Source organism: Macrobrachium nipponense, chromosome 5, assembly GCF_015104395.2.
Source record: "Macrobrachium nipponense isolate FS-2020 chromosome 5, ASM1510439v2, whole genome shotgun sequence".
Classification (NCBI taxonomy): Eukaryota; Metazoa; Arthropoda; class Malacostraca; order Decapoda; family Palaemonidae; genus Macrobrachium; species Macrobrachium nipponense.
This window is the reverse complement of record NC_061107.1, coordinates 59,482,310-59,509,906: the sequence shown is the minus strand read 5'-3', so window position 1 is coordinate 59,509,906 and position 27,597 is coordinate 59,482,310. Positions and strand designations below refer to the sequence as shown.

The 27,597-nt window shown below is 36.5% G+C and overlaps 1 protein-coding gene across 1 annotated transcript in view; it reads left to right on the top strand.

The window, feature by feature from the left end:
• LOC135215364 (metabotropic glutamate receptor-like) overlaps positions 1-27,597 on the top strand; it is a 1,454,460-nt gene that overhangs the window by 1,144,949 nt on the left and 281,914 nt on the right. Inside the window, exon 6 of the mRNA XM_064249924.1 lies at positions 12,524-12,630. Coding sequence (XP_064105994.1) covers positions 12,524-12,630 — 107 coding nt within the window. The remainder of the gene's footprint in view (positions 1-12,523; positions 12,631-27,597) is intronic.

The following is a 27,597-nucleotide window of genomic DNA, read 5'->3' as shown; positions in this document are numbered from 1 at the left end:
TTGTACAAAATCAAAACTATTTTGTACAAAATAAAGTTAGAATGTACTGTAATGAAATAAAGCTTAAAATCTTTAAGATTTGGACTTTCTTTGGTGTTTTTTCTCAGATTCATCTCTGTATAACATCCAGCAGTAGTCAGCTAACATCCCTGAATTAAAAAAAAAATCCTTGATATTGTTGTTCAATTGATGGAATATCTTGATGAAAATGTTCCCCTTGCTCATCAAACACTGTTCCAAGGTTCTCTGCAAAAAAGTCCAGGTGTGAATCAAGGAAATGTACTTTCAGTGGCATCTGACAGCCCATTGCAGCATAGGAGTCAAGAAGACATTTCACTCCATTTCTAAACTCTAGAGATCTCTTTTTGCCAAGAAAATTTTCACAGAGCCATTTGAAAGATTCCCAGGCTTTAAACTCAGTCTCATCAAGTGTTGTAAGAAAGTTGTCCTTCAGGAGTTCTTTTATCTGCAGACCTACGAATATGCCTACCTTCAGTTTTGCTTCAGTGATTTTTGGAAACTTAGCCTTCACATATTCGAAACCTCCTGAGCGTTTCCTGGCAAGTGTCTTCACGAATCGTTTCATGAGGCCAAGCTTTATGTGACGAGGGGAAAGGAGAAAATTTACTGGATTTACAAGTGGCTTACTCTGGACACTAGAAACTCCTGGTTCATATGAATTTTGCAGGGGCCATTCTGGTTGCACATAGTGCTTGGCAGTTGTACAACTGTCCCATAGGCACAAAAAGCAACAATATTTCGTGAATCCTGATTGCATTCCCTTCAAGTTTGCACATATTTTCCGCCTGTAGTTTGTGTACTTTACGGCATTAAGGAGTACCTGCATGTTCTCGTAACACTCCTTCATGTGTACTGAATGTCCTATGGGAATGGATGGTTTCTTATTGCCATTGTGTAGTAGTACTGCCTTGAGATCTCTTAGATGAATCAATGAATGAGCGCCATTCATTGAAACAAACAACAAAATAACTCTTCAATGTTATTACTGAAACAAAGTGGTCCATCAACAGAGAAGTAAGAAGTCAGATTCCCATTTCTCTTTCTGAAATGAGTAATACAAACGTCTTTCTTAAGCAGACATTTTTCTTGAAGACGAGATGCCAGTTGTTCAGCTTTATCTAACCAAATCATTCAACTCTCCTTGAGAGAATTTCTGTGGTTCGTCTTCATTTTCAATAATGAAATCTGCATCAACTTCGGTTTCTTCCACATCAGCAGTATTTTCCTCAAGAAAAACATCATCAGACGTTTGAAGGTCATTCTCTGGTGGCACTAGAATAGGAAGGTCATCATCTTTGTATGGTACTGGTCTTCTTGTTGATTCCAAGTTGAAATACACAATCTTATGCTTAGTCTTTACAGTAAACCCACATGCATTAACCTTGCAGAAATCAGAAATAACAGTCCATGAAACAATAATTTGGTTCTCTCCATATCACAGGTACCGCAAACAGCATTGCTCTCTTCCTCTTATCAAGCCAATCCTTAAAACATTTGAACAAGCTGTGCAGATGATGTGTGGTGCCCAACTCTTATCTTGATCCCCAAGAGAACATCCAAAGTATAACTGGTAGATCTTGATTTCAGTTGTGATGGTACATTGCTGAGCTTTGGTAGTAAATGAACCACAGGCATAACAAAATTTATCAGGATTGTTCTTCCAATGCCTTGACATCTTCAATAGTTTGATGATGATGATGATGATGATGATGGGACACCTGAAACAAAAAATAAAGTTTTTGAAGTTACAAAAGATGACCGATGAAATGTTTGGTGAAAAATGTTGACTCAGCCATCTAAAATCATAATGAAAAAAATAAAATCACATAATGTAATCACATAATGTACACAATTGGTTATAACATACCAATCAGAATTTACCGGTATAAGACGTTTATGTGTAGCGATGCTGCTGATCGGAGTTATATGCCTCTCTTATCTCTTCAGAAAAACTGTGCCTGATAGAAGGAAAGCTATTACATTTTTTAAATCAGTGGACAAAACTACATATTAAACACCTTCACTTTCAATGGTAATTTTTATGAACACTTATTTGGTATAGCTATGGGTAACTGTCTTTCGCCACTCTTGCCTAATATTTACATGGAGCTCTTTGAGTCTAGACTTATTCCAATAAATTTATTCTCTAAGGTGTTTTGGGCTAGATATATACACGACTGTTTATGTATTGTAAAAGAAAATGTAAATATTCCTGATTTCTTTTATACAATTAATCATCTTGCACCATCCATAAAATTCACAATAGAATATGAAGGAAATAATTGCATACCATTTGTGGATGTCTTAGTTATTAGAAATAACACCAATTTTTGTTTAAAATTGTATAGGAAACCCAAGTATAAATTGTCATATATCCTATTTTACTCTAACCATGCTAAACAAATTAAGGTGTCAACATTTTAAAGTATGTATCTTGGAGCTCTTAGCATTTATAGTACTGAAGTTTTGGAAGATGTTTAAAATTATTGATAAAATAAGAGATTCATTATGTTACCCTCCATATTTTTTGGAACTTTGTAAAAATAAAGCAGAAAAGACATATTATAGCCCAACCAGTATCAAAAAAGAACTTAATAATATATGTGTGTACCATTTCATCATAATTTCATTCCTGCTCTACCCATTTTTAAAACTATTGATATTAACTAAGTATTTGAATATAATAATTATTATATTTAAATACTAGGTTCTCAAAAATATGGAGGGTAACTAAGTGAATCTCGTATTTTATCAATAATTTTAACATCTTCCAAAACTTCAGTACTATTAATCCTAAGGGAATTAGGAATGATGCCTTGTTGGATTTCAATAAAGGGGACTTAGCACAGCACATCACTGCCATAGCTTTCAGTAAACAAAATGTTGGTCATGGACCGAGGTCCAGGCATTTCCTAGAACAGCCAATGGCACAATGGAATACAGAGATATGGTCCGAGACCCGAGGGGTTTCTATAAGATTAGGAAAGGTCTGAGGAAAATGGTTGAGCATAGCTCTCAGCTTTTTGATACAGTGGAAGAGTTGATAAAATAATTGAAAAAATCCACATGGGTAAATGGTAATATCTAACTTGATAACTTGCACCGATTGTTACATTTTACCTAGCTTCTACATGACGTCCCAGACATCATTGTAGAAAGCTTTGCTGAGAAGTTCGAACCAACGTCAGATGAGGAATTGATCTATTCTCAGGTCCAGAAGCACATTTAATTTTTTTTATATTACAAACTACAATTATTGATATTGTGAAAGAATTTGAAATTTTATTAGAGGAAAGCAGAAACCATGATTAACTTGTGTTATTGGTTTTTTAGTTTTTTTTTTGTCGGGGGTTGGGGGGGAGGTGATGTGTTGCTTTTAGGAGTGTTGTAGAATTATTTTTTGAAATACATAGCATATGGATGTGGTTTGAACAACATATTTACTGGGGATCAGTTGTATAGTAGGTATTATGTACAGGGTTTTGAAGATATACTTTGTCAGATAAGGGGTTCTATGTTGAGGTACCAGTCAGTTTTAAAAAACCCTTTTCCAATACTTTGAAAGGAATGGTAAATAGAGACCATGTTCATTTTGGGTTAGGAATTTCAATCCTCTGCAATTGACTATGAGGCTGGGTATCTGTTAGTTCATGACAGATATGTGTGTCAAAGTAGAATTTTTACTCTAAAAACAATAGATTTGGCAGGGTGTGAATTAGATCTTGCTCATGATGAATCACTGATACACGATGACTTAATTCCCAGACACACACTAAGTGGTGAACAGCAGAAACAACTTATGGATCTACTGTGCCATGTGCGATGAGGTCACTGACTCGCTACTACTACAAGAGATCGCAAATTTCTATGGCTTGTGTGGAGTCGTCTCAGAATGGTTTCTGAGGCTAAGCAAATGGAACTACAATACTTTTATGAGGCCTTGTGCAGAAAGCATTTGCATGGGAATCGCGGAATATTCAAATTCCGGCAACACATGAGATTGTTACGGTTCTTCAACTAGAGGAATATGAAGAGGATGAATTTTTCTTCCCAGAACATTACATGTAACCAGCAACCGCTGCCAGATTGGCAATAATGATGGTCAAGATGTGCATAGCCAGGGCCATTAAACTTTTGCATAGCCAGCAGGGTAGGAAGGAACCAGCGTCAGAAATCGCCATGACTCATGTGGCAGAATAAATCATGAGGAACTATGAACAATTACCATTTTAGTATGTGCCAGGGGGCAATAATGGTGGTGGACAAGCCATATTATCTGCCCTTCAAGGGTGGTTAGGCATATGAATACCATATAGGGGCAATGGGCTCTATCAAGAAGAGATGGGAATGTTCAACAAGTGCCAGTGTATGTGTTTTGAAAAGCTTCAATTGGAAATAGGTCGCTCAGCAAATATTTTGGGAGAATGGCCGGACACTGCTGACGAATGAGAGATAGCTAGGGTCGAGGAGATGAGCACAAACATGCGCAAGTTCACCCCATGAGTGGTTATGTAGCTGCCGTTTTCTTCAAAGCCACAGGGATGAGATGTAGAAAAGACACAGATACTGTCACTCACGTCACACTTTATTAAAATTTGATATAAAGTTCAAGTTGATATCACAAAACACTTTAAATCAACTTAAAGCTTTAAATCACTTAACGCTAGGCACTACAACTTAAGTTGACCATTACTGTAAGGGCTCATAGTTGGTCAGTACTCCAAGACCATAGAACCAATGATGAGTACCATGCTAGTAGTACAAGGCGACGTGGTTCAAGAAACTGAAAACAACAAAATATACAAACTTACTAAAACAGTTAGATAGAAATTCCATAATAAACAAAGAATTGATAATAGTTTGATATAACTACAAAACACCACAGCAAAGAAATAAACTTACATCTGTGTTACTCTAAGCTACATCCAATACAATTGAAACGAATTTCAAAAGAAATGTTCCTTACACTTTGAAGACTTCTTCTACTCTGTCAGTCATAAAAAAACCTTGATCCTATTTCCAGAAACTTATAACTGTTACAGTGTAATTCCAACACTGATAACTACCAGGATAAACAATCTGCTCAAGAACTACCCAACAACAATTAACAAACAAACAAATTGCAGCAGTAACAATCCAAAATAGACTGAACAATGTTTACATGTAAAACGGACAAAATATCTATAATACAATTTAACCCTAATCACTAAGTTGAAAAACAAACCTTATTAAATGATTATATACACAATTGGTGTCTATAAAAAGCTGCATTTACAGGTTACATGACTTGAGGGAGTGTAGTTATCACCTGATCTTTCCATCAGAAGGGAATGCACACAGAACGTTGGAGAATACTTGTGTGTGTGAATTTGTGCCCACATCAGGCCCCGTGCAAAACGCAAATAAACTGATAGCAAATTGGAAGTTGGGCACCGGCCAACAGAAGTGACAGTGAGGTGAGCTGGAGTTGGAAGATGCATGGAGATCCAGTTAAGGAAGAAACAATTTAATTTTGGAGTGAAGAAACACTTTTATTGAACATTGAACATTTTCTATGTGCACTGCTTGAAGACTGTTTTGGTGGAAGGCATTTGAGTTTTAAATCAGTTTTTCCATATATATCAGAGTGATTTTATTTTATTCCCATTCGTTTTATGCTCATCTGCTTCATTTGATTTGGGAAGGTTATAATTTCTTTTCCCGTAGATGAAAGCCCCAACACAAACCAACTGGACAATGGTCATAATCCATTATAAAAGTAATAGTATTATAAACAAAGTATTAAATACATCATTCATTAAAATTAAGTTGCACATAAAACTTAAAACTATGCACAAAATCTAAAGTAAAAAAGGGAAGAGAAAAATGATCTAATGACAGCAAAACAGTCACACACACCCAAAGAAACTCAGGCCAGAGAGAGAAGGGTGGCAGAGGTATTTGCATTTATAGTGAGAGAGAGTTGCTTTATATATAACGACTCAAGAGTAGTCAAGTATGCAGTTTGGCTAGTAGTGCCAATAATGAAAAATTGGCTCTTTTCGATGGAAATTTTGCATTTTGATGAGTGTGTTCTGATATTAGAAAATTCTGGGTTTGAAATCCTAGATCCTGTTCTAAGCTTAATCCCAAGTGGCTGTAATAGCGGACCTGCAGTAACCTTCCTTGAAGTACATGAGTGCTGGCCGACATGAAATTCGAAGCGCTCTTCCATTTTATTCAATGGTGAAGAACTGCAAGCCAAGAAGCCCTTCCACTGACATCCTGGCTTAACTCTACAAAAGTCTCATCCATGGATGAAGGTAATTTATTGGAGGTTGGTTAGCAATACCTACATTTTGAAGCCAACCTGTTTTACTATGTTTATATCTAAGATGGCCTACATGCCAACAAGACGCCACATTTGTTCTCTCAAGGGATCATCTTAGTCAAATATATTTTGCGAGGAACCAACGTAACTTCAAGAAATCTTGGGCATTCATATTTGTATACAACATTATACCACGTGAAGTTCTGAAGTTTATCCTTGAAATTGAAAATGCCACTGATCTTTTTGGGGTTTAATAGGAATAATATTGAGCTTCAGGAAGCCAAATTCGTTCTCAGTGACTTTCAACATCCTTAGTCATAATATATCTGAATAATAAAAGGATATAGTAGCAAAATGGTAAGTTTGAAAACTTTGAAATTTATCACTGGTTCAACCTTTTATTTGGTAAGAGGGTTGTTAACAATTCTATATACAAGACCTTTTGGAAAAAAAATTTTTAAACAGTAATCTAACAAAAACTCTATTTCAGAATGGAAGCTAGTCCAATCTGTATATTTGGGCTCTAAAAACAAGTGTGGCTATTGTGTTACTTTTAAATCGAAAGAAACAGGAACTAAAAATGTTACTATCTAGTCCTGTGAAAGAACTTTTTCTAAGAACAGTTGTATTAAATTTATGGTCAATACCAGTGACTTTAACATCCAAAAATCCCAAGGAGTTATTTTGATTGTCTTACAAGGTAAAACGAATGTTGGTATGAAAATTATTTACATATTCTAAAATAAGTTTACATTGCCATTGGTGTCTGAAAAGGGCAAAAGTGTCATCGACATATCTTTTCTTTCACAACAAAAAACCCAGAGGCCTGGTTCTTTACTGCAGAGAGCCAAAATGAGCTTCAGGTAAAAAAAAAACACGTCGTCATCACAAATCCCTAACCGACGATGTCTTCGAACAAATAGCAGAGTGGTTAACCGAGCCAGACATCACAGTCACATACAAGACTTTGAAGGTACAACTAAGGTCATCCTTCAGCATCCCCCCAGCCCTCAGAGCTAGAAACTTTCTTGATAATGCGGGAATGGTAATAGGGAATCAATGGCCTTTACAAGTGACTCTGGTGACTGATAAAGATCCCTGCCACAGATGGCCAACTAGAGATAATGCTGGTCTTAGTGCAAGAAATCCTCCTGACAAAGTTACCATGTAAAACAGTAACTGCAATTCCCTACACATCCTCCATGCCACGAGGAATTTCTCGAAATGGTAAATGCAGTTCATCTGGCCCAAACATCACCAAAGCAGCTACCTCACAATCCAACTTGAATGTGATGAAGAGGCAGACATCAAGCCAGATTTCCCTGCTGCACCCATACATTGCTCCCAAAGCTACAAGAGGCAAAACAAACAACTGCCAAATCAGGGAATACAGCCCAACAAGTGGCATTAACAAAGGGTCAAAAAGAAGAACTACCAAAACGGCCCTTGCTTCTTCCACTGATTATTCGGGAGCAAGGCTCAAGAATGTGAACAATACTGGATAATATAAAAAACATGCAGGGGTGCGGGAGCAGTCCAACCAACTAACCATCAGCAACAGCCAGACTGGTTGCTTTCTTCCAGAAAAGGAAAAAAACTCACTATATATCATTGATGTGATGTCCAACATGCAATTACTCACTGATATAGGTGCACACAAGTCACCCTTCTCAACTAACCCAAACGAATGGTTAAAACCAGTCCTAGACATTCTCCTTGTGTCTATTGCTAACACTACCCCGCTTAAAATTTTATGAAACCAGAAGAATGAAAGTATCCTTCAACTGCAAACCACACAGTTGGACATTCATTACTGCAGACAACACCATTGCTGTACTCAGAGCAGTCTTCCTGAAGGTGCATGACATGCTGGTAGACGTATCCAGACAACAGCTCATTCAGAGAGACGCCCCTATAGGCGCATCACTCGTAGAACAACAACAAGCTCCATGCTGGGACCATAAATCTCTAGCCTCCTTCAGGAATTTCCCAGTGTTCAAGGACGACCTGCAGCATGAACTCACATGCCTACTGAACACCAAAGCAATCATGATATCATCACTGAGGGGGTCCCAGTGCATGCACATTTCAGACAGCTGGCTCCAGACAAACTAGCACATGCAAAACCAATATTCCACACTATGTAACATAGGAATCTGCCAGAAATCCTCCAGCCCTGGCATCTCCCTTCCACATGATGTCTAAAGCAGATGGCACATGCAGCTTTGTAGTGACCACTGGAGCCTTAATGTTGAAACAGTCCCCTTTCTATTATCGTAGACATAACTAATCAGCTTGAAGGAGCAAACGTTTTCACAAAAATCGATCTTCTGAAGGGATACCACCAAGTTTCAGTAGCAAAAGAAGATATAGAAAAGACAGCAATCACCACTCCATTTGAGACACATACTTTAAATTATAGCTGTTTCTGCCTTTGAAGCACAGGGCCTACTTTTCTACAACTTCTGGACAACATCCTGAGTGAATTACCCTACTGCATCATTTACGTAGACAATATTCTTATTTTCAACCCAAGTATAAACAGTACAAGTCTTTAAGACCTCAGAGAAACCGTACTAGTAGTCCAAAAAGTTCAATGTGCATGAGTAAAAAATACAGTAGAATTTCAGTCATTAAATAAGCTCCAAAAGAAAAAAACCTCTCCCAATGATGATCCAACCCACTTCCGAGTTCCCAACTTGGCTAAAATCATCTCCCCTTTGTACAAATGTTTAAAATGAAAACCCAAATCATTATACTGTAATGATAAACAAGAAAAGGATTTCAAGAAGCCAAAATAAACCCTTGCCTCTACTACATCACTAATGTTTCCTCTCTCCCACAAGTTCCTTAAACTGACCACATATAAAATTAGCCTAGCAATGGGCATGATGCTCATACAGGATACAAGACAATGGTCATTGCCTGTTGGCATTTTTCAGCAAAAAGGATCAGAAATACCACACTTTTGACAGAGAGCTGCTGGCAGTCCAATGAAGACAGATTGCTGGTCAGTGCACCAACAGCGACAACTATGGGCAATCTCCGAGTTTTCCTGCACCATTAGATACCCAAAGGACTCCTCCAACAACATTGTAGACGCCTTTTCCAGAAACACCCTTAACACTGTCCAGATGGGGCTATCATATCCTGAGGTTGCAGCAGCCCAGAAGGATGATGTGGGCCAACAGAGAATCTGGTGAGAAAGTCCTGCCCTTTTGTGGAGGGATTTCACCACAGATGATGAAGAAACGACCACTGCCAGTGAAACGAGTACTGGACAGCCTCGCCCCTATCTACTGCTGGCCTTGGGAAGAAAAGATTTTAGTCTCTTCCATGATCTGCCACACCTATCAAGTCACTCCACTGTCTGTATCCTGACAGAACAATACATTTGGTGGACAATGAAGACAAGCATTAAGAAATGGGCTCGCAAATGTCTCCCCTGCCAGATGTCCAAGGTCTCTAGACATAGAATTAGAGATAAGAGAATCCTGAACAACTAACAGCTGCCTCACCGATATTCACATTGTCATAGTGGGCCCCTATCCTCCAACCCCAAAGTGTTACTGATGCCTCTTTACCATTGTTGACCGAAATACCAGATGGCCTGAGGCAACACCTGTGAAATAGCAGACTGTGGAAAGTTGTGTGGAAGTTCTAATAAACTAGTTTAGCCAATAAGAAGTCCCTCAGTACATCACCAGCAATAGGGTGGCTAATTTCATGTCGGCTCTATAGAGTTTCCTTGCTGTCAGTTTTGGGAAAAAAATAAAACATATGATGGTTTACAACCCAGAAGCCAGTAGTATGGCCGAGTGGTTTCATTGCTCCCTTAAAGCAGCGCTCACTGCCAGATGTCAAGACGCGAGATAGAGAAAGGAGCTGCCATGGATTTTATTAGGACAGAACAACCACACATGCAGTGCTCAATGCTTTCGCTGGCAGAGGTACTCTTCGGACAATCATTAGCAATATATGCCAATGTATTTCAAGACCCAAAGAACCCACCACCCTCTCCGATGTCTGTAGAGCAGTAGAAAAATTCTTGCCAGCAAGGAAAACATACATTGGGGCTGGGAAAATCCTATGTCCCTGCAGAACTTCGGCATACAAAATATCCGTTCATCAGGATAGATGCATATTGAACTGCCCTTCGCCCCGCTTACTCCAGACCCACCACATCCTGTAGGATAACCATAGGTACTACGAGATGTCACTGGATGGAAGAACTACCTGGATCTCGGTAAACAGATTAAAACCACCATACATTTGGGAGGATGACTCATCTCACCAAGTATTTTTGGGGGGCAAGTATTTTGAGGCCCATAACAGTACCTCCAAGCACTCAGCATCCAAAACAACAAAACATGACCCCCGTAGAACGTTGGGTTTCTCCAGAAAACACAAATCGATGATTGATCTTTTAGTCAGTAATTTTTATGTATTTTCAAATACTGCAGTATTTTACATTTTGTAAAATAAAAACAAACCATGAATGAAAAACACGTCAAGCTTGCGAGTCAAATGTATGAGAAAAATTTTCTCGCGTTGGACAAAGAATTATTAGGTATTTTCAGGTGTGAGAAAATACAACTGATAAAAAATTATGCCTTTCTTGTTCTAATGTTCTGCACTACTTTTCTTCTCACGGAAACCAGTGTCTTGTCAGAATTCTGCGATAAATAGATCAGTTATTTGTTGACCATTTCTCTGTCTACACTCGCATCCTAAAGTTTATTTCTTGGTGTTTTTTTTCATAATTTTCACCGCGTAAAGCACTGGAAAATTATAAGAATGATAATGCTAGACCATTACTTCCAGCCCAGGCTAATGCACATTTATGGCTAGTTACTGTACAGTAGGTTACATATGTAACAATAAATTGTTCATCAATTTATTGTTACATATACTCATAAATACTGTACTTCATATGAAATGTTCTATCCACGAGTTTTGTATTATCGAGGAACAGGATTTCGAGTGCATGAAAGGACTGTCAGCGAACTCTGTATTTCATTACTATGCAAAAATAGAAGATACTGATATGAAGTTCTGGCCGAGTGTGTACTAAGAATGAATTTTTGGAAGCGTTTAAGAGGTAGTTGCAAAGAAAAAATAACGCAAAAGTTTAGTATAGGTGAAGAAGTGTACACTTTTTGCAAGACATTTGATCATAAAGAGAGAATAGAATAAACCAGGCCGGCGTAATTGCTAGGCTAAGAAGAAGAGGATTACTAAGGTTGTCGGAGTTGAAGAGCCTTTAATGTTTGAGTGGGATGGTGTAAGATGTTGACGTGGCGCTGATGTGTTGTCCCTATACATAAATGAAGTTTATGACGCTATATACTTGCTAATTTAGTAAAAAACATGAATGTTGCCATGACTTTTATTTAGGAAAAATTATTTTTAAAAAAAACACTGCTCATTGAATTGAAATAACTTGAAAACAATACATTATAAATCTCTACATGCCACATTTAAAAAGAAATTTATGAGGCAGGCTGTCCACAACTTATCTGAATCAACGTAAACTACCTAATTCCTCAAATTAACTTAATGAATAAGATAAAGCTTCATATATCAAACTGCTAAGTTGAGATTTTTGTCGGGCTTTTAAATGGATAAGAACTTACCTGACTATGTAAAAATGATTAAAATTCCAGCTTTATGAATAACTGTTATGGTTTCCTGTAATATGAACCCTTAACGAATGAGATCTTCATGTGTGTGAAAGTCTCGATTGTAATATTATTTGTTGATGACCATCAACGGAAAAAAAATCAGAAGGTAAGAGACCTTACAATAGTTTTCCTGACTTGTGTCTGTCACGAATCATTCATTATAAATTGAAACACTCCATGCATTTACAACCATTATCAGAATTCAAGACTACTGCTTATAATTCTTTTACAACGATTTCATGATTCATCAAAGCAATTTTGTTGAAGTTTCATTAGCTCTGCACGTTTGGTGAAAAAATGTCCATATACATAAAAAATATCCAAGTTTTTCATTCTTTATTTACCCATTCAGTTATTATATTTTTTCTTTTATTTATAGTATTGTCATTCACTCAGTAAAGTCGTTATAAAATTCAGCCAGTTAATTAAGCCGTGCTTAACTATATATTAAAACTTTATTAGGTTTAAATATGAAGTCATTTCAAAACATGTCTTTCTGTTTTGCCAGGCGTTGTCGGGTCACAAGTGAAATTCGACGAAAGGGGTGATGGGCCAGCCAGATACACGATATATAACTTCCGAAAAATACCTGGTACAAACTCGTACAACTACAGTGTAAGTAAGATTTTTATTAAGATACACAAACGCATACACGTGTATATTATATATATATACATATATATATATATATATATATATATATATATATATATATATATATATATATATATATATATATATATTGTGATGGCTTGTTAACCACCACACGATACACTTATCAAAATATAGGTTACTCCTGTATTCACTTAACAGGATACGAAATTCACAAGGTGTGAAATCGTACCACAACCTTAAACCACAGTGTGCAAAATCAATTCAGGGGTGAAAATAAACACTTCAGAAAAATCACTTAAATTTAATACAAAATTCGTTAGGCAGAAATTACACCTGAACCTCTTATAATACAAAAGTCTATGAATAACACTCACCCTTAAATAATCACTAAACAAATCCCAAATACACTAATATAAAAGAAACCAACACATTCAACCACAAAAAGGAGGGGGTCCAGAAAGGAGGAGAAAGGCAAAATGAAAGAATATCCTAACAAATACACACTAATATTCCTAACAACTTCTCCGAATGTTTTAAAGTACTCCTCTTGCAAGGCAAGGTACAACTCCACGTCTGGAGGACAAATCAGGGTGATAATCCGATGCTAATGCAATCACAGTTCTGAATCCAAAAATATCAATAGGTGACTGGCAAGTATCAAGAGGTTCACCGAAACCGACAGCAGAGGAACATTTGCCGTGAGCTTAATAAGTATATAATTTTACCTTGGGACAGAGAGGTCCCCTTGGCTTTATAACTGAACCAAGGGCGTTAAGGATAAATCCTGAGGCTGCAGACTGGGAGATCCAAAAGGTATCTTGGGGTGAAATATCTCCAGTCCAAGTAAAAGTGCAGCGGCCAAAAATCAGTATCAACGATCCTTTCAAATAGCGCTCAAGGCAAGGTCCAGGAAACAACTCGCTCATATATCCACCCAAGACCTCCATATCCCCACTGGACAGCAAGAGCCGGGGGGTTGGAAGGGGGAGAAGACCACTCCCAGTGATATCACCAAATATGGAATTTGAAAAGAGGGTTAGTAAAAACGTACAACAAGTCAAACACCGGAGAGGAGAAAACTAGCAGTTACCATTCTTAACTAATTAACAGTTTCAAAAATAATCTAATACATTATTCACTGGCAACAAGATGACACCTCTCCCAAAGAAAAAAAAAATTTTTCCCCAAAATTTTTTTTTATTAAATTAAAATTCTAAATAAAGGCCAAAATATTAATAATCACATGCTAAAACAAATACAATAAAACAACAAATGCAATATTTCATTCATAGCTGTAAAACCAAAATACTCAATAAGAAAATTGCACTTATAATACAAGACAAGAAAAATTGGGGGGGTTGGAGGTGGCAAAGAAACAAGGATGCAGCTTACAATTAAGGCACTAAAATTAACAGAATATCAATATACACTATGGAGATATACTACACTAGAAACCTCGCAAACCAACTCCAAAACAAAAACCAAAAAAATTTTCCAAGAGCTACAAGGCTCTCACATAAGTACATACTTAGAGCTACACTGTTTTAAACCGGATTCCACATATCTGTTCATAGGTCATAACTATTTTACACACACTCAAAGTTGTTTCACTTTGTTTCTCATTGCTCATTGTAACAATGTTCAGCGAACAATAGTCCTGTCTATAAACGCCTTGACAATACACTAGATCACTATAAAAGCGTCCTACCGAATACATACACCAAAATTGGACGACACAGAGAAAACCAACACAGTTTTCCCCTGCGCAATCCCAACACGCAAAAATTTCGTGAAGCATAGTTATGCCTGAAAATAAAGAATGCCCAGATTAGTAGCTGTCAGCTAACAATGTAAACTCTCCGATTAGTACCCTAAACAATTTAATCACCCCACCGTATTACACCATGTGCCAATGACCAGTAAATACCACCATCCTTGTATACAACACCCCTCAGTAACAATCTTTATATACGATAATAACCATTCGTATCCTATAACACTCATTCCATAACGCATTTTTAACACCTCACCAAACTTCATTAAGATAAACATTGCCACAAAATATGAACACCGAGTAGCACCTTTTACCTTCACCTGTGGTCGTAATATTAATCAATTCTTAATTTTACAGCCTTATGCCTTTACTCAACTCCTGTGAAGGAAAATTCTGATTAATACATATTCGTTATACAATCAACTACTCTTTGCAATAAAAAACCTAAGCACCTACTTCAACAGCACACATACAGTAATTAGAACGATACAGATACTACCTTAATATCAGCATAGCCCTCCACAAGAATTTCTACTCAACGCTGCGAGAAAGAACATCGGCAACAATGTTAACTTTTCCAGGGATATGTGAAAATTCCAAATTCCACTCCTGAAGCAGGAGACTCCACTGCATCAAACGTTGATTTTTATTCTTGTACCTGCTGGTGAAGGTCAGGGGATTATGGTCCGTCATAATCTTTATAGGAGTTCCTGTGGAAGAGAGATAAACCTGGAAATGATTAATGGCTAGTACTACAGCAAGAGTCTCCTTCTCCACAGTAGAATATTTACGTTGGGCAGAGGACAATTTTATTGAAAAGAATGCGACAGGGTGGGAAATTCCCTGTTCGTCATTCTGTAATAACACCGCCCCTACTCCAACGTCAATATTTCAAACAAGGCCTTAATACGCTTTAAATGTGTTTCCCAATCATCACTATAAATAACAATGTCATCAATATAAACGATGCACCCTTCCAAACCGTACACCAACGTATTCATCAACCTTTGAAAAGTAGCGGCTGCATTTTTCATACCAAACGGCATCACACGACATTGAAACAACCCTTGAGGTGTTACGAAGGCTGACAAGGCCCTTGCTCGTTTCGACAAAGGAACTTGCCAATACCCTTTTAATAAATCAAATTTACTTATATATTTAGATATACCCATCCGATCAATGCAATCTTCAATACGAGGTAATGGATAACAATCAGATTTAGTCAACTCATTAATCCTTCTGTAGTCAATACATAACCTAAAATCTCCATCGGATTTCTTTACCAATACAACAGGAGATGACCAAGGACTTTGACTATGCTCAATTAGACCGTGTTTTAACATATAATCAACCTCCTTAGCAACAACTTCACTCTTGAAAGGATTTAACCTGTTAGGAGATTGTTTCACAGGCGTGGGACATCTGAAAACAATTGTTTATAATCACACACCAACTTCTTCAGAGACCTACGTTTCTCATAACACAAATGAGAAACTGAACTACCAAAATTTTCTAAAGAAGACATATTACCTGATGGCCAGTTATCATCATTACCATATTTGTTCTCATTACGTTCTTCCTCTGAAAAGGAATAAAGGTTATTACATTTAACAATCTCTCCAATTGTTGCTACAGGAATAGCTTTCTCCCGTTCCATATATGCCTTCAACATATTTATATGACAAAGCTGAAAAGGTTTTCTTCTCTCAGGAGTCTCTACTAAATAATTAACATCACTAATTTTTTTCGAAATTTTCCAAGGACCTGAAAATGAAGCTTTTAATGGATTACCGGGAAAAGGTAACAACACCAACACCTTGTCGCCTTCAGCGAAGTTGCGAGTCTTGGTTTTCCTGTCAAAAAAATACTTCATTCTTCTTTGACTACACAACATATTTTCACGAGCAAATTCCCAAGCCTTCATCATTTTATCACCCAAGTTAGTCATGTAATCCAACAAATTAATATCAGGAATGTCACCTTCCCATGACACTCTTACGACATCGAGAGGACCCCGAACACAATGTCCGAAAACCAAATTGAAAGGCGACAAACCTAATGATTGACTTGGAGCCGACTGAAAAGCAAATAAGAGATATGGTAATTCTTTATTTCACTCAGAACCGTGACTTAAACTATATTTCCCAATCATCGATTTCATGGTTTGATGAAACCTCTCCAGAGCACCCTGACTTTCAGGATGATAAGGAGATGAAGTCACATGTTTAATACCTAACTCTGACATTTTCTCTCTAAAATACTTGCTGATGAAATTAGTACCACAGTCTGATTGAATTATCTTAGGCATCCCAAACCTGGTGAAGAAATCAATTAGTACATCTACAATCTTAACACTTTTTATGGTACGTAGTTGTATTGCCTCAGGATATCGAGACATTTTATCCATAATAGTAAAAATATATTCATTACCACTACGTGTCTTGGGCAATGGTCCAACAACATCAATAATTACCTCTTTAAAAGGTTCAGAAACAAGGGGGATAGGGCATAGAGGTGCTTTTGGTATAGACTGATTGGGCTTACCGACCTTCTGACAGACGTCACAACTATTGACAAACTTCTTTACGTCTGCCTTCAACTTGGGCCAATAGTAATTCACAAGCAACTTCCCCGAAGTCTTATGAATGCCAAAATGACCAGCCAAACGACTGTCATGTGCCAATGATATTAACTCATTCCTGAAAATAAAAGGTACCATTATCTGTCTCAAAATTTCATGACCAATATTATCAGCCTCCATAGGCCTACTCAACCTATATAAAATATTATTTATTATCTTAAATCTTGGAACAGTTACATCAGACACCTCACCTGACTCAATAGGGAGACCCCGAAAATCCTTTTTCTGAGCTTTTATAAGCTCTTCAGTAGTCCAATTCAATTTGTCCTTCAAAATCCCAATATCTCCTACAACTACGCTATCACTACGTTCTAAACTACTCAAATCTACATCTGTTGCTGACTCTGCAGCGTCAACAACACTAGCTCTAGAACGAGTAACTACTGCAATTTCATTATTTATCAAAATTGGATTATGTTTATTGTTATAAGCCACATCATTTCCTACCACTACATCCACGTCCTTAACAGGAAACTTATTCACAATGGCCAATTTCAATATTCCTGAAAAGGAAGGACATTTTAAATGGAAATTACCGATGGGATAGGACTCGACCGAATCGGGGAAACCAGGCAACAACACAAACTCTTCATAGTCATGGACAAAATCGCTAGGTAATGCTTCTCGTAAAATCAACGACTGAGCGGCACCAGTGTCTCGCAAAATACGAACCTCTTTAACTTTGGATGAATTCACAGACGAGACACTACCATGGGACAAATACCTGTTAAAGCAATTGGATAGTCATTGTTCAGCCGTTCTCGTTTGGACGGGAACGCTATCTCTCTTTTCAATGCCCATAACTGGTCTACCATTAGCTTGCAGGGACTTCTTGAAGGCACAACACTGACTTTTTACATGGCCCTTTTTATTACAAAAGAAGCATGTCATGCCTCTCAACTTTTCCGGATTATAAACATTATACCCCCTGTTACCACTATTAGGAGGAAAGCGATTATTATTGGGAGGAAAGCGATTATTATTGGAAGAAAAATTATTATCATTATTCTGCCTCCTGGGTTGACTCCTATTAACAAAATTAGGCCTACCACAAGCATTACTATTATTATTATTATTATTACCGCTCCGGCCCGTTCTAATCCAGCCAGGCTTTGCGTGATTAATCACCCCTAACTCATTTTTATGTGACAAATAATATTCGTCACTTGCAATGGCAACCTCCTGTAACGTTTCTATTTTCAGTTCCTCTAAATGTACTTTTAGTTTATCTGGTACACACCGCTTAAATTCTTCTACTAACAATAACTCCTTCAACTTGTCATAATCATCCACTTCTTTGGATTTGAACCAATCCTCTGCATACTGTTTTTTCCCTCTAGCAAACTCTACAAATGTTTGTTCATTACCTTTTTGTAAATTTCTAAACCACTGGCGATAAGCCTCCGGCACCAGTTCATAAGCCTTTAAAACTATGGCTTTCACATTTTCATAGTCCGAGGATAAAGATTCGTCCAAGGTCACAAACTCTCTGGGCCCTACCTACTAACTTGCTTTGGATAAGGGTGGTCCAATATTCCCGTGGCCATTGCAACCTAGCAGCTATCCTTTCAAAGGATACAAAAAACTCAGCGACATTACATTCCTGAAAAGTAGGCACAAATTTTAAAGCCTGTACCAAATTTATAACAGGCGTTACAGATCTACTGGGAGAAAGAGGAGAAGGGGGTTCCAAACCCTTCATAGCAATTTCATGCTGTCTTTCCTTTTCTCTCTCCTCCGCCTTAAACTTTTCCATATTAAATTCCAACATTTTCAATTCAATTTGTTTGTTCAACACTTCTGCAGTTAGCTCCTGCTTAACCTCCTGATCACCATCTGGTTTTACATTTTTGACACACTCATAAATTTGTAACAATAATAATCCTTTCTTTACAGAGGCATCAAATTCTATCTCTAAATGTAGAGCCCCCTGCTCCAACTCAGGCCTATTTAACTCTGCGAGCCTTGCTTGCCACCCCTCTCCACTCAAAAGTTCAATTATATTAGCCACCTCCATTATGACCGAAAATCACACCAAAGAATAATTCCAAAAAATACCTAACTCACGAAGAGGTGTAAAAATGTTGCCAAAAACAAAACCCCTAAAATTAATTTTGCACACAAGTGAATACGCACAGGCACGAAAGATCCTGTCAAACGGTCGCCAGTTTGTGATGGCTTGTTAACCACCACACGATACACTTATCAAAATATAGGTTACTCCTGTATTCACTTAACAGGATACGAAATTCACAAGGTGTGAAATCGTACCACAACCTTAAACCACAGTGTGCAAAATCAATTCAGGGGTGAAAATAAACACTTCAGAAAAATCACTTAAATTTAATACAAAATTCGTTAGGCAGAAATTACACCTGAACCTCTTATAATACAAAAGTCTATGAATAACACTCACCCTTAAATAATCACTAAACAAATCCCAAATACACAACTAATAAAAGAAACCAACACATTCAACCACAAAAAGGAGGGGGTCCAGAAAGGAGGAGAAAGGCAAAATGAAAGAATATCCTAACAAATACACACTAATATTCCTAACAACTTCTCCGAATGTTTTAAAGTACTCCTCTTGCAAGGCAAGGTACAACTCCACGTCTGGAGGACAAATCAGGGTGATAATCCGATGCTGATGCAATCAAAGTGCTGAATCCAAAAATATCAATAGGTGGCTGGCAAGTATCAAGAGGTTCACCGAAACCGACAGCAGAGGAACATTTGCCGTGAGCTTAATAAGTATATAATTTTACCTTGGGACAGAGAGGTCCCCTTGGCTTTATAACTGAACCAAGGGCGTTAAGGATAAATCCTGAGGCTGCAGACTGGGAGATCCAAAAGGTATCTTGGGGTGAAATATCTCCAGTCCAAGTAAAAGTGCAGCGGCCAAAAATCAGTATCAACGATCCTTTCAAATAGCGCTCAAGGCAAGGTCCAGGAAACAACTCGCTCATATATCCACCCAAGACCTCCATATCCCCACTGGACAGCAAGAGCCGGGGGGTTGGAAGGGGGAGAAGACCACTCCCAGTGATATCACCAAATATGGAATTTGAAAAGAGGGTTAGTAAAAACGTACAACAAGTCAAACACCGGAGAGGAGAAAACTAGCAGTTACCATTCTTAACTAATTAACAGTTTCAAAAATAATCTAATACATTATTTATTCACTTATCATTAACTGGCAACAAGATGACAATATACACACACACACACACACACACACACACATATATATATATATATACATATACATATATATATATATATATACTATACTATATACATAATACTACATACATACATACATATATAAATTATATCTATATATATACATATATTATATACACACAAACATTAGAAATAAAACGGCAAACAGCCATCGTAGCATCATATTATTTTATTTGGCCAAATTTTCGAGACCACATGTAAGAGTACAAAGAATAAAAATAAAAAATGGACTCCAAAGCAGACATGGAACTTCAATTTAAAATAACAAACTAAAGAAACTTTAAAACATATTGAAACCCCAATATTAAACAAACATTAAAATATGAGAATTTCGATAACTATTGCAAGAGTGGCGCATCCTGGAAGTGTTTCAATATGTGATCCTCATTTGTTATTTCTGCTATTATATTATGCCAAACCATTCATGATCTCTCCTAGACATTCAACTCATAATTGAGGCTCTGCTTTTGTAACGGCGCTCCTGTGCTTTTGAGGTGTTTCTCAGTCAGCTAAGGCTATATATAAGATAGTGCAAGAGGTCTGGCTGTTCAGGGAGGGAACAAGCTGCCTGACTGTTAAAGATTCCAGGATGGAGAGATGGTCATGGGGTACTTGGGGGATAATATTAAAATGTTTGCTTTTATATTCCTAGTGAATCTGCGGTGTTCTAGATGCCCCCGTCTGTATGTGAGTGTGTGTATATATATATATATATATATATATATATATATTATATATATATATATATATATAATATGCTTAAAAAGTCACAGTAGATGCACGTGACTTCATTAAATAAGCGAATACCACAGGAAAATGATAGTCAAAAATCCAAACGCTTTCGTCTTTACTATGACATTGTCAAGGAGCTAATGAAATACAATTAGAGAGAAAGGTCTCAGGTACACAACAAGATCAAGAATACCAGATGGTTAATTGTCAAAAGGGTAAAAATCAAAAGAGATAATCCAGGATTATCGGATATCACACGGTCACAAACTTAAATAGATTTGACCCTAACCGAAATTACAAAGTATCTTTACAGTCCAAAACATGTAAAAACTTAATATATTAATTTTGTTGCTTATATTTATCTACAACTTTTTTCATTATAAAAGCATCAAGTTTAAATAAACCAAGACTTAAATTTAGAACATTTCTATTATTTGACTTGATGAAACTGTGTCATCACATGGGATTAAGGCTCTTGCTTGCCTCCAGTTAATAGGATGATCTAAATAAATCTTTCATATGTACGAATAACGCATTCGTTGTTTGCCCAGTTCTCACAGAATATTGGTGCTGTTCGAGACGTTGTGGAAGAGATTTACCGGTCTGTCCGTAATAGACTTTATCACACTTTTTGCAAGGAATTTCATATATGCAGCCTGGAAGATCTTTAGGAGAATTTTTGATTACTAAACTCTTGACATTAATATTACTGAAAACTATTTTAAAGCTCTTTCACAACGTCTCAAACAGCACCAATATTCTGTGAGAACTGGGCAAATATCGAATGCATTATTCGTACATATGAGAGATTTAGATCATCCTACTAACTGGAATCAAGCAAGAGCCTTAATCCCATGTAATGACACAGTTAAAAGGAATATCATTGAATCTTGTCTCATCAAGTCAAATAATAGAAATGTTCTAAATTTAAGTCTTGGTTTATTTAAACTTGATGCTTTCATAATGAAAAAAGTTGTAGATAAATATAAGCAACAAAATTAACCCTTCGTGGACTGGTGGGGTCCCTGAGACCCCAGTGAGTCTTTGGTATGACATATCTCTTTCGCTATCTACTAAAAAATACCCATATGCGATTAATTTTATCATTAGTGGTTTATGAGTATTCACAAGTGTTAATAGCTTAGGATAATCAATTTTAAGGGAATGATAGCTAAAAATATACCTCTGGGGTCAGAAGGGACCCCATCGGTCTTCTGTGTCCCTAAATCTTCTCTATTTTGTTTTGGTGCAATTCTGAAAACTATGTGTTTTCTAAGCTTAGAGCACTCTGCCTAATCGACAGGTTCAAACAAATAAAGAAGTGCATAAGATTTGATGATATGTCAACACGTGCAGTGCGAAAAAATGGTGGACAAGGGAAGTTGGCACTTATACAGAAGTTTGTCATAAGTTTATTGAAGCATGCCAGGTAAACTAGAAAGCTGGATCATGTGTTACTGTTGATGAATCTCTAGTATCATTCCGAGGAAGATGTTCCTTCAAAGTATATATGCCATCAAAACCAAATAAATATGGGATTAAAATCTGGTGCATGGTAGATGCTACAAATGCTTATCCCCTAAATGCACAAATATATTCAGGAAAGGGTCCTGATGGTCCGGAACGGCAACAAGACAGCAGGGTTGTTAGGGATCTCACCACAACTATTGCTAATTCAGGAAGAAATGTTACATGTGACAACTTCTTTACAGATTTTAGCCTTGCTCTAGAACTACTGAACAAGAATATTACTCTATTGGGAACACTTAGGAAAAATAAATGGCAAATACCCCTATCATTTCAAGCATCGCGGTATCGCAAAGTGCAATCAACAAAGTTTGGCTTCAGCAAAGATCACCATCTTATGATATGCAGCTATGTCCCGAAGATCAATAAGGCATTAATTTTACTGAGCAAAATGCTTTATGACAATAAGATACAAGACGATGAACCTTTCAAACCCGATATGATTTTGGACTTTAATTCAACAAAAGGTGGGGTTGATACCTTAGACCTCTTAGTCAAGAACTATGCTTGTAAAACAATCACCAGTAGATGACCTTTGGTTATTTTTTACAGGATGATTGATGTTGCAGGATATAATGCTGCTGTATGTTTCATGGAAAAAATTCTAATGTCTATACTGGAAGCCAAAAGCGCAGGAATTTTGTCTCTGACTTAGCTGAACAGCTTTGTAAGCCACAGATCCAGCGGCGTTTCAGAGATTTACGAGCTAATTTCCCAAGGCATATAATTCAATGTATGGAAGCCTTCATGAGTAAGGAAGGCACAGCACTACCCTCTAAAACCCAGCTACAAGAAACTAATTTTGTTAAATAAAGGCATTTTTTTCACTGTTTGTTTTTTCTTACACGCAAATGGGAATTTTTTTTGCAATATATACAAAAAGGATATTGGGTTTCATCATAAAAGGCCTGAAGAATACACATGTAAGTTTAGCAATTCTGAGTTCATACATAATGTATTTATCTGACTCAAAAGATTGGGGTCCGTGTGGACCCCATTAGTCTTCTAGGTAATTTTGAACCTCCCAGTCCACGAAGGGTTAATATATTCAGTTTTTACATGTTTTGGACTGTAAAGATACCTTGTAATTTCGGTTAGGGTCAAATTTGTTTTGGTTTGTGACCGTGTGATATCCCATAATCCTGGATTATCTTTTTTAATTTTTACCCTTTTGACAATTAACCATCTGGTATTCTTGATCTTGTTGTGTACCTGAGACCTTTCTCTCCAATTGTATTTCATTAGCTCCTTGACAATGTCTTAGTAAAGACGAAAGCGCTTGGGTTTCTGACTATCATTTTCCTGTGGTATTCGCTTATATATATATATATATATATATATATATATATATATTATATATTATATATATATATCTATATATATAATATATATATATATATATATATATATATATATATATATATATATATATCTATATATATATCATATATATATATATATATATATATGTATCTATATATATATATATATATATATATATATATATTTTTTATATATATATAGTTACCTACCTCACCACAGTCAGGCACCTGAACCTTCATCACAGGTAAAGTACGACTGATTACTCTAAAGGCAACAGTAATCCCTTAAAAACTTATTAATCATGCAGTAAATCAGACTAAGCTCATTAAAACCGGTGTGAGGCAATCTTGTATAAGAATAAATTAATTAAAGGGCATCACTCCTACCACAACTTTAAAAGTAAGTATTTCCCTGGTTCTAACTCATTTCAATAAAATTGAAGGAAAACAGCACAATTACCACTCCATATTTCTCCCTAAATGAAATTCTATCACTGGTGGTTAATAAATGAAAAAACTGTTATAAAAATTTTAAATACAAAAACTTCAATTTTAAATTTCCTTTTGCTTGAAAACAAAGTTTTGTTAATTCTTGAATTAATAATTAATCAAGAAGTTAAATCACTCAAGTAAAATTAAAACTGTTAAGCAATAGTTAATATTTAAAAAGAAATCTTAATGCAAAGTAATTCACAAGAGTTTAATTGAATCAAGTATGCAATGTTAAATCAATAGGAAACACCTAAGTTGATCAAACAAAATGCGAATGCAAAAATATGTAAACACACTATGTGGAAAAGCCACGAAGAAAACATTAATCACACTTAACATAAAATAAACACTTCAAAAGAATTAAATGCAAAACGCAAATATTTGCAATGCGTAAAAAATGAAATAATTTTACCTAAGATGGTAAATATTTTTTAAGTGCACTTAACACTTGTAATAACACATTACCTGGTACCAGTTTTTCCTTTTTACTGCAGTTTCAAAATTCAGCATACTCTTTCACAGGCATTGTTACAAAACACATTTTGTAACAATCACTTCACTCAATTGTTCACCTCACGCAACACTCAGATGTTTGAGTATATCCTCCAAATTTTCAAGAATTGAAGAATTATTCATCTTGCTTTTAGCTCCCAATTCATAGCAATCATCGTCCTCTGTAGATGAAGTTGTCTGGATTATTGACAATTTCTAAAGGTTCACATGTATCTTCCTTTGTCGTTTTCTTCTTTCTGGGATTTCAGTTGCATAAGTTCTATCACCTAACTTCTCTATTATCTTGTAAGGACTGTGAACTGTTAGTAAAGGGAAATCTCTTAACTGGCAGAAACACTAACACAGAATTCTTGACCCATACTAAAACTTCTTAGCTTAGTCTTAGCATCATGTCTCTTTTTCATTTCCTCTTGATATACTTCCAGATTTTCTAAAGAGAATTTTCTAATCTCTTTCAACCTTTTCCTCAAACTCTTCACATACTCTCCTTGGATTTCCTCTTGATTTGCCTCTCAATTTTCTGCAAGAATTTTCAATGGTCCTCTTACTTCTCTACAAAAAATCAAAATCATTTTTTTAGGTGAACATTCCATGCTTTCTTGATAAGCATTCCTAAGTTCAAATAACATTAAGGGTAAACAAACCTCCCATTCTATTCCTGACTCCGAACAATACTCTGTCAGCATACTTTTCAATGTCTAACAGGGATTGCTTCAGGATATTTTGTCACAGGACACATTAATGTTAACAAATACTCATTTCCCTTCTTCATCTTTGGAAGCAGTCTAACCACATCTATAATCATCTTGCTATAGGGTTCTCCTCTAACTTCTATAGGTTGCGGGGGGGGGGGGGGGGGGGGGGCTTTCTGAATGGTTTCACTTGGTTTTCCAGCTATCTGGCAGGTGTGACACTCTTGGCAGAATCTGCTAACATCTTTGTGAAATCCAGGACGGAAAAATACTTTGTAATCTTCTCCACAGACTTCCTGGTTCCTATATGTCCAGACTCATGAGCTACTGCTATTACTTGCTTCCACAATGGATATGGAATCAAAATTTGATGATATTCACCCCATTCAGCATCTCCTGGTATATCAGCAGGTCTATGCTCCCTCATCAGCAAACCTTCCTTCAGATAATAACAGCTAGGAGTTTATTGCATCTCTTCTTGATCAACAACTCTGAAGAACACATCAGCTAACAGTGTATCCTTATTCTGCAGTTCCATTAGCTTCTCAATTGACCAACTTCAAGTGTTGAACTTTCAATATCTGCTAACTCAGCTACTGTAGTTTCACAACTGTCTTCAGGAACACTCTGATTACTCTGAGTCTCTTCAGGAACAATAGGTTCTTCTTCTTGGGAAATCTCTTCTAAATCAGCACTAGGGCAAACATAACTTCCCTGGAACAACTTTTCTCAGCTCAAAGATCCTTTTTGGGTGTGTAAATCCTCAGTCTCTTCACTTGTAGGTGTAGTCCTCTTCATACTCCTGGTAGTTGCACAACTATGAAAAAGGTGAGAGTTATTCTTCTCCAAATCTACTGAAGGACTAATCCCCAAGTTTGTCACTACAGGACAAGGAATAAATTGGACACCGCCAACATCATTACCCAACAGAACATGTACACCTTCCCCAGCCAGTGAGTCCTTCGCAGCAAAATCAACATTCCTTCTCATTAATTCACACAGCAGATGTAAGTGGCATATAAGAGTTACTTCCCCTCCTATACCCTTGCTAATTTATAAGATCAGCCAGTGCTACATTCAACAGCTCTTGAGCTAATTCTAACATATCTTCATTGGTTATTCTACCAGTCTATTAATGCTTTCATTGCAATATATCTTATGTGTGCCTTTACTACACTACCAGACACGTGACCACTAAATGCTACTGCCAAAGCACTTCACTGTTCCTTATTTAGAGTGGATTCAGATACCTCTTGGATGGAAGGAACTGCTAAAAATCCCTGAACATCGAACAGAACCATTTTTTCTAAGTTACTCAACTAACAATTCAATACAATAAAATAAAAAAAAAAACACTATATGGTCACTCCCATCAAAATATATCTCTAACACTACCAGTATAAACCATAAACCAGAGTGATATTTGTGATCTGTGTTCCCTGATTTCTGTTGAATTAAATCAAGTATGCAGTGTTAAATCAATAGGAAGCACCTAAATTGATCAAACAAAATGTAAATGCAAAAATATGTAAACGCAATGTGCAAAAGTACTAAAAATGTAAAAACACTAAGAAAACATCTATCACACTGAACATAAATATAAAGAATTAAAAACAGAACACAAAAACTTTACAATGTGTAAAAAAGGAAATAATTTTACCACTATAAATATTTTTAAGTGCACTTAAAACTTGTAATACCACATTACCTGTTACCAGTTTTTCCTTTTTGCTGCAGCCTCCAAATAATCACCACACTCTTTCACAGGCACCATTACAAAACACGTTTACACTATCTGTTCAGATTCCTTAGATAACTATTATGATATTAAGAAATTGAATAAATCTAAAAGTTACAAGCAACCATATAATTACAAAATCTTTACGTTAATGCAAAAATAAAAATTTTCCTTGGTCAGGAAGAGAGGGAGAAAGAGAGTAAAAACTAAACCTGCTCGAAATAGTTCCATGAATCCCAACCAGTGCAAGTTGTCTCTAATATCACAATGAACCTCCCTTCTATTGTTGC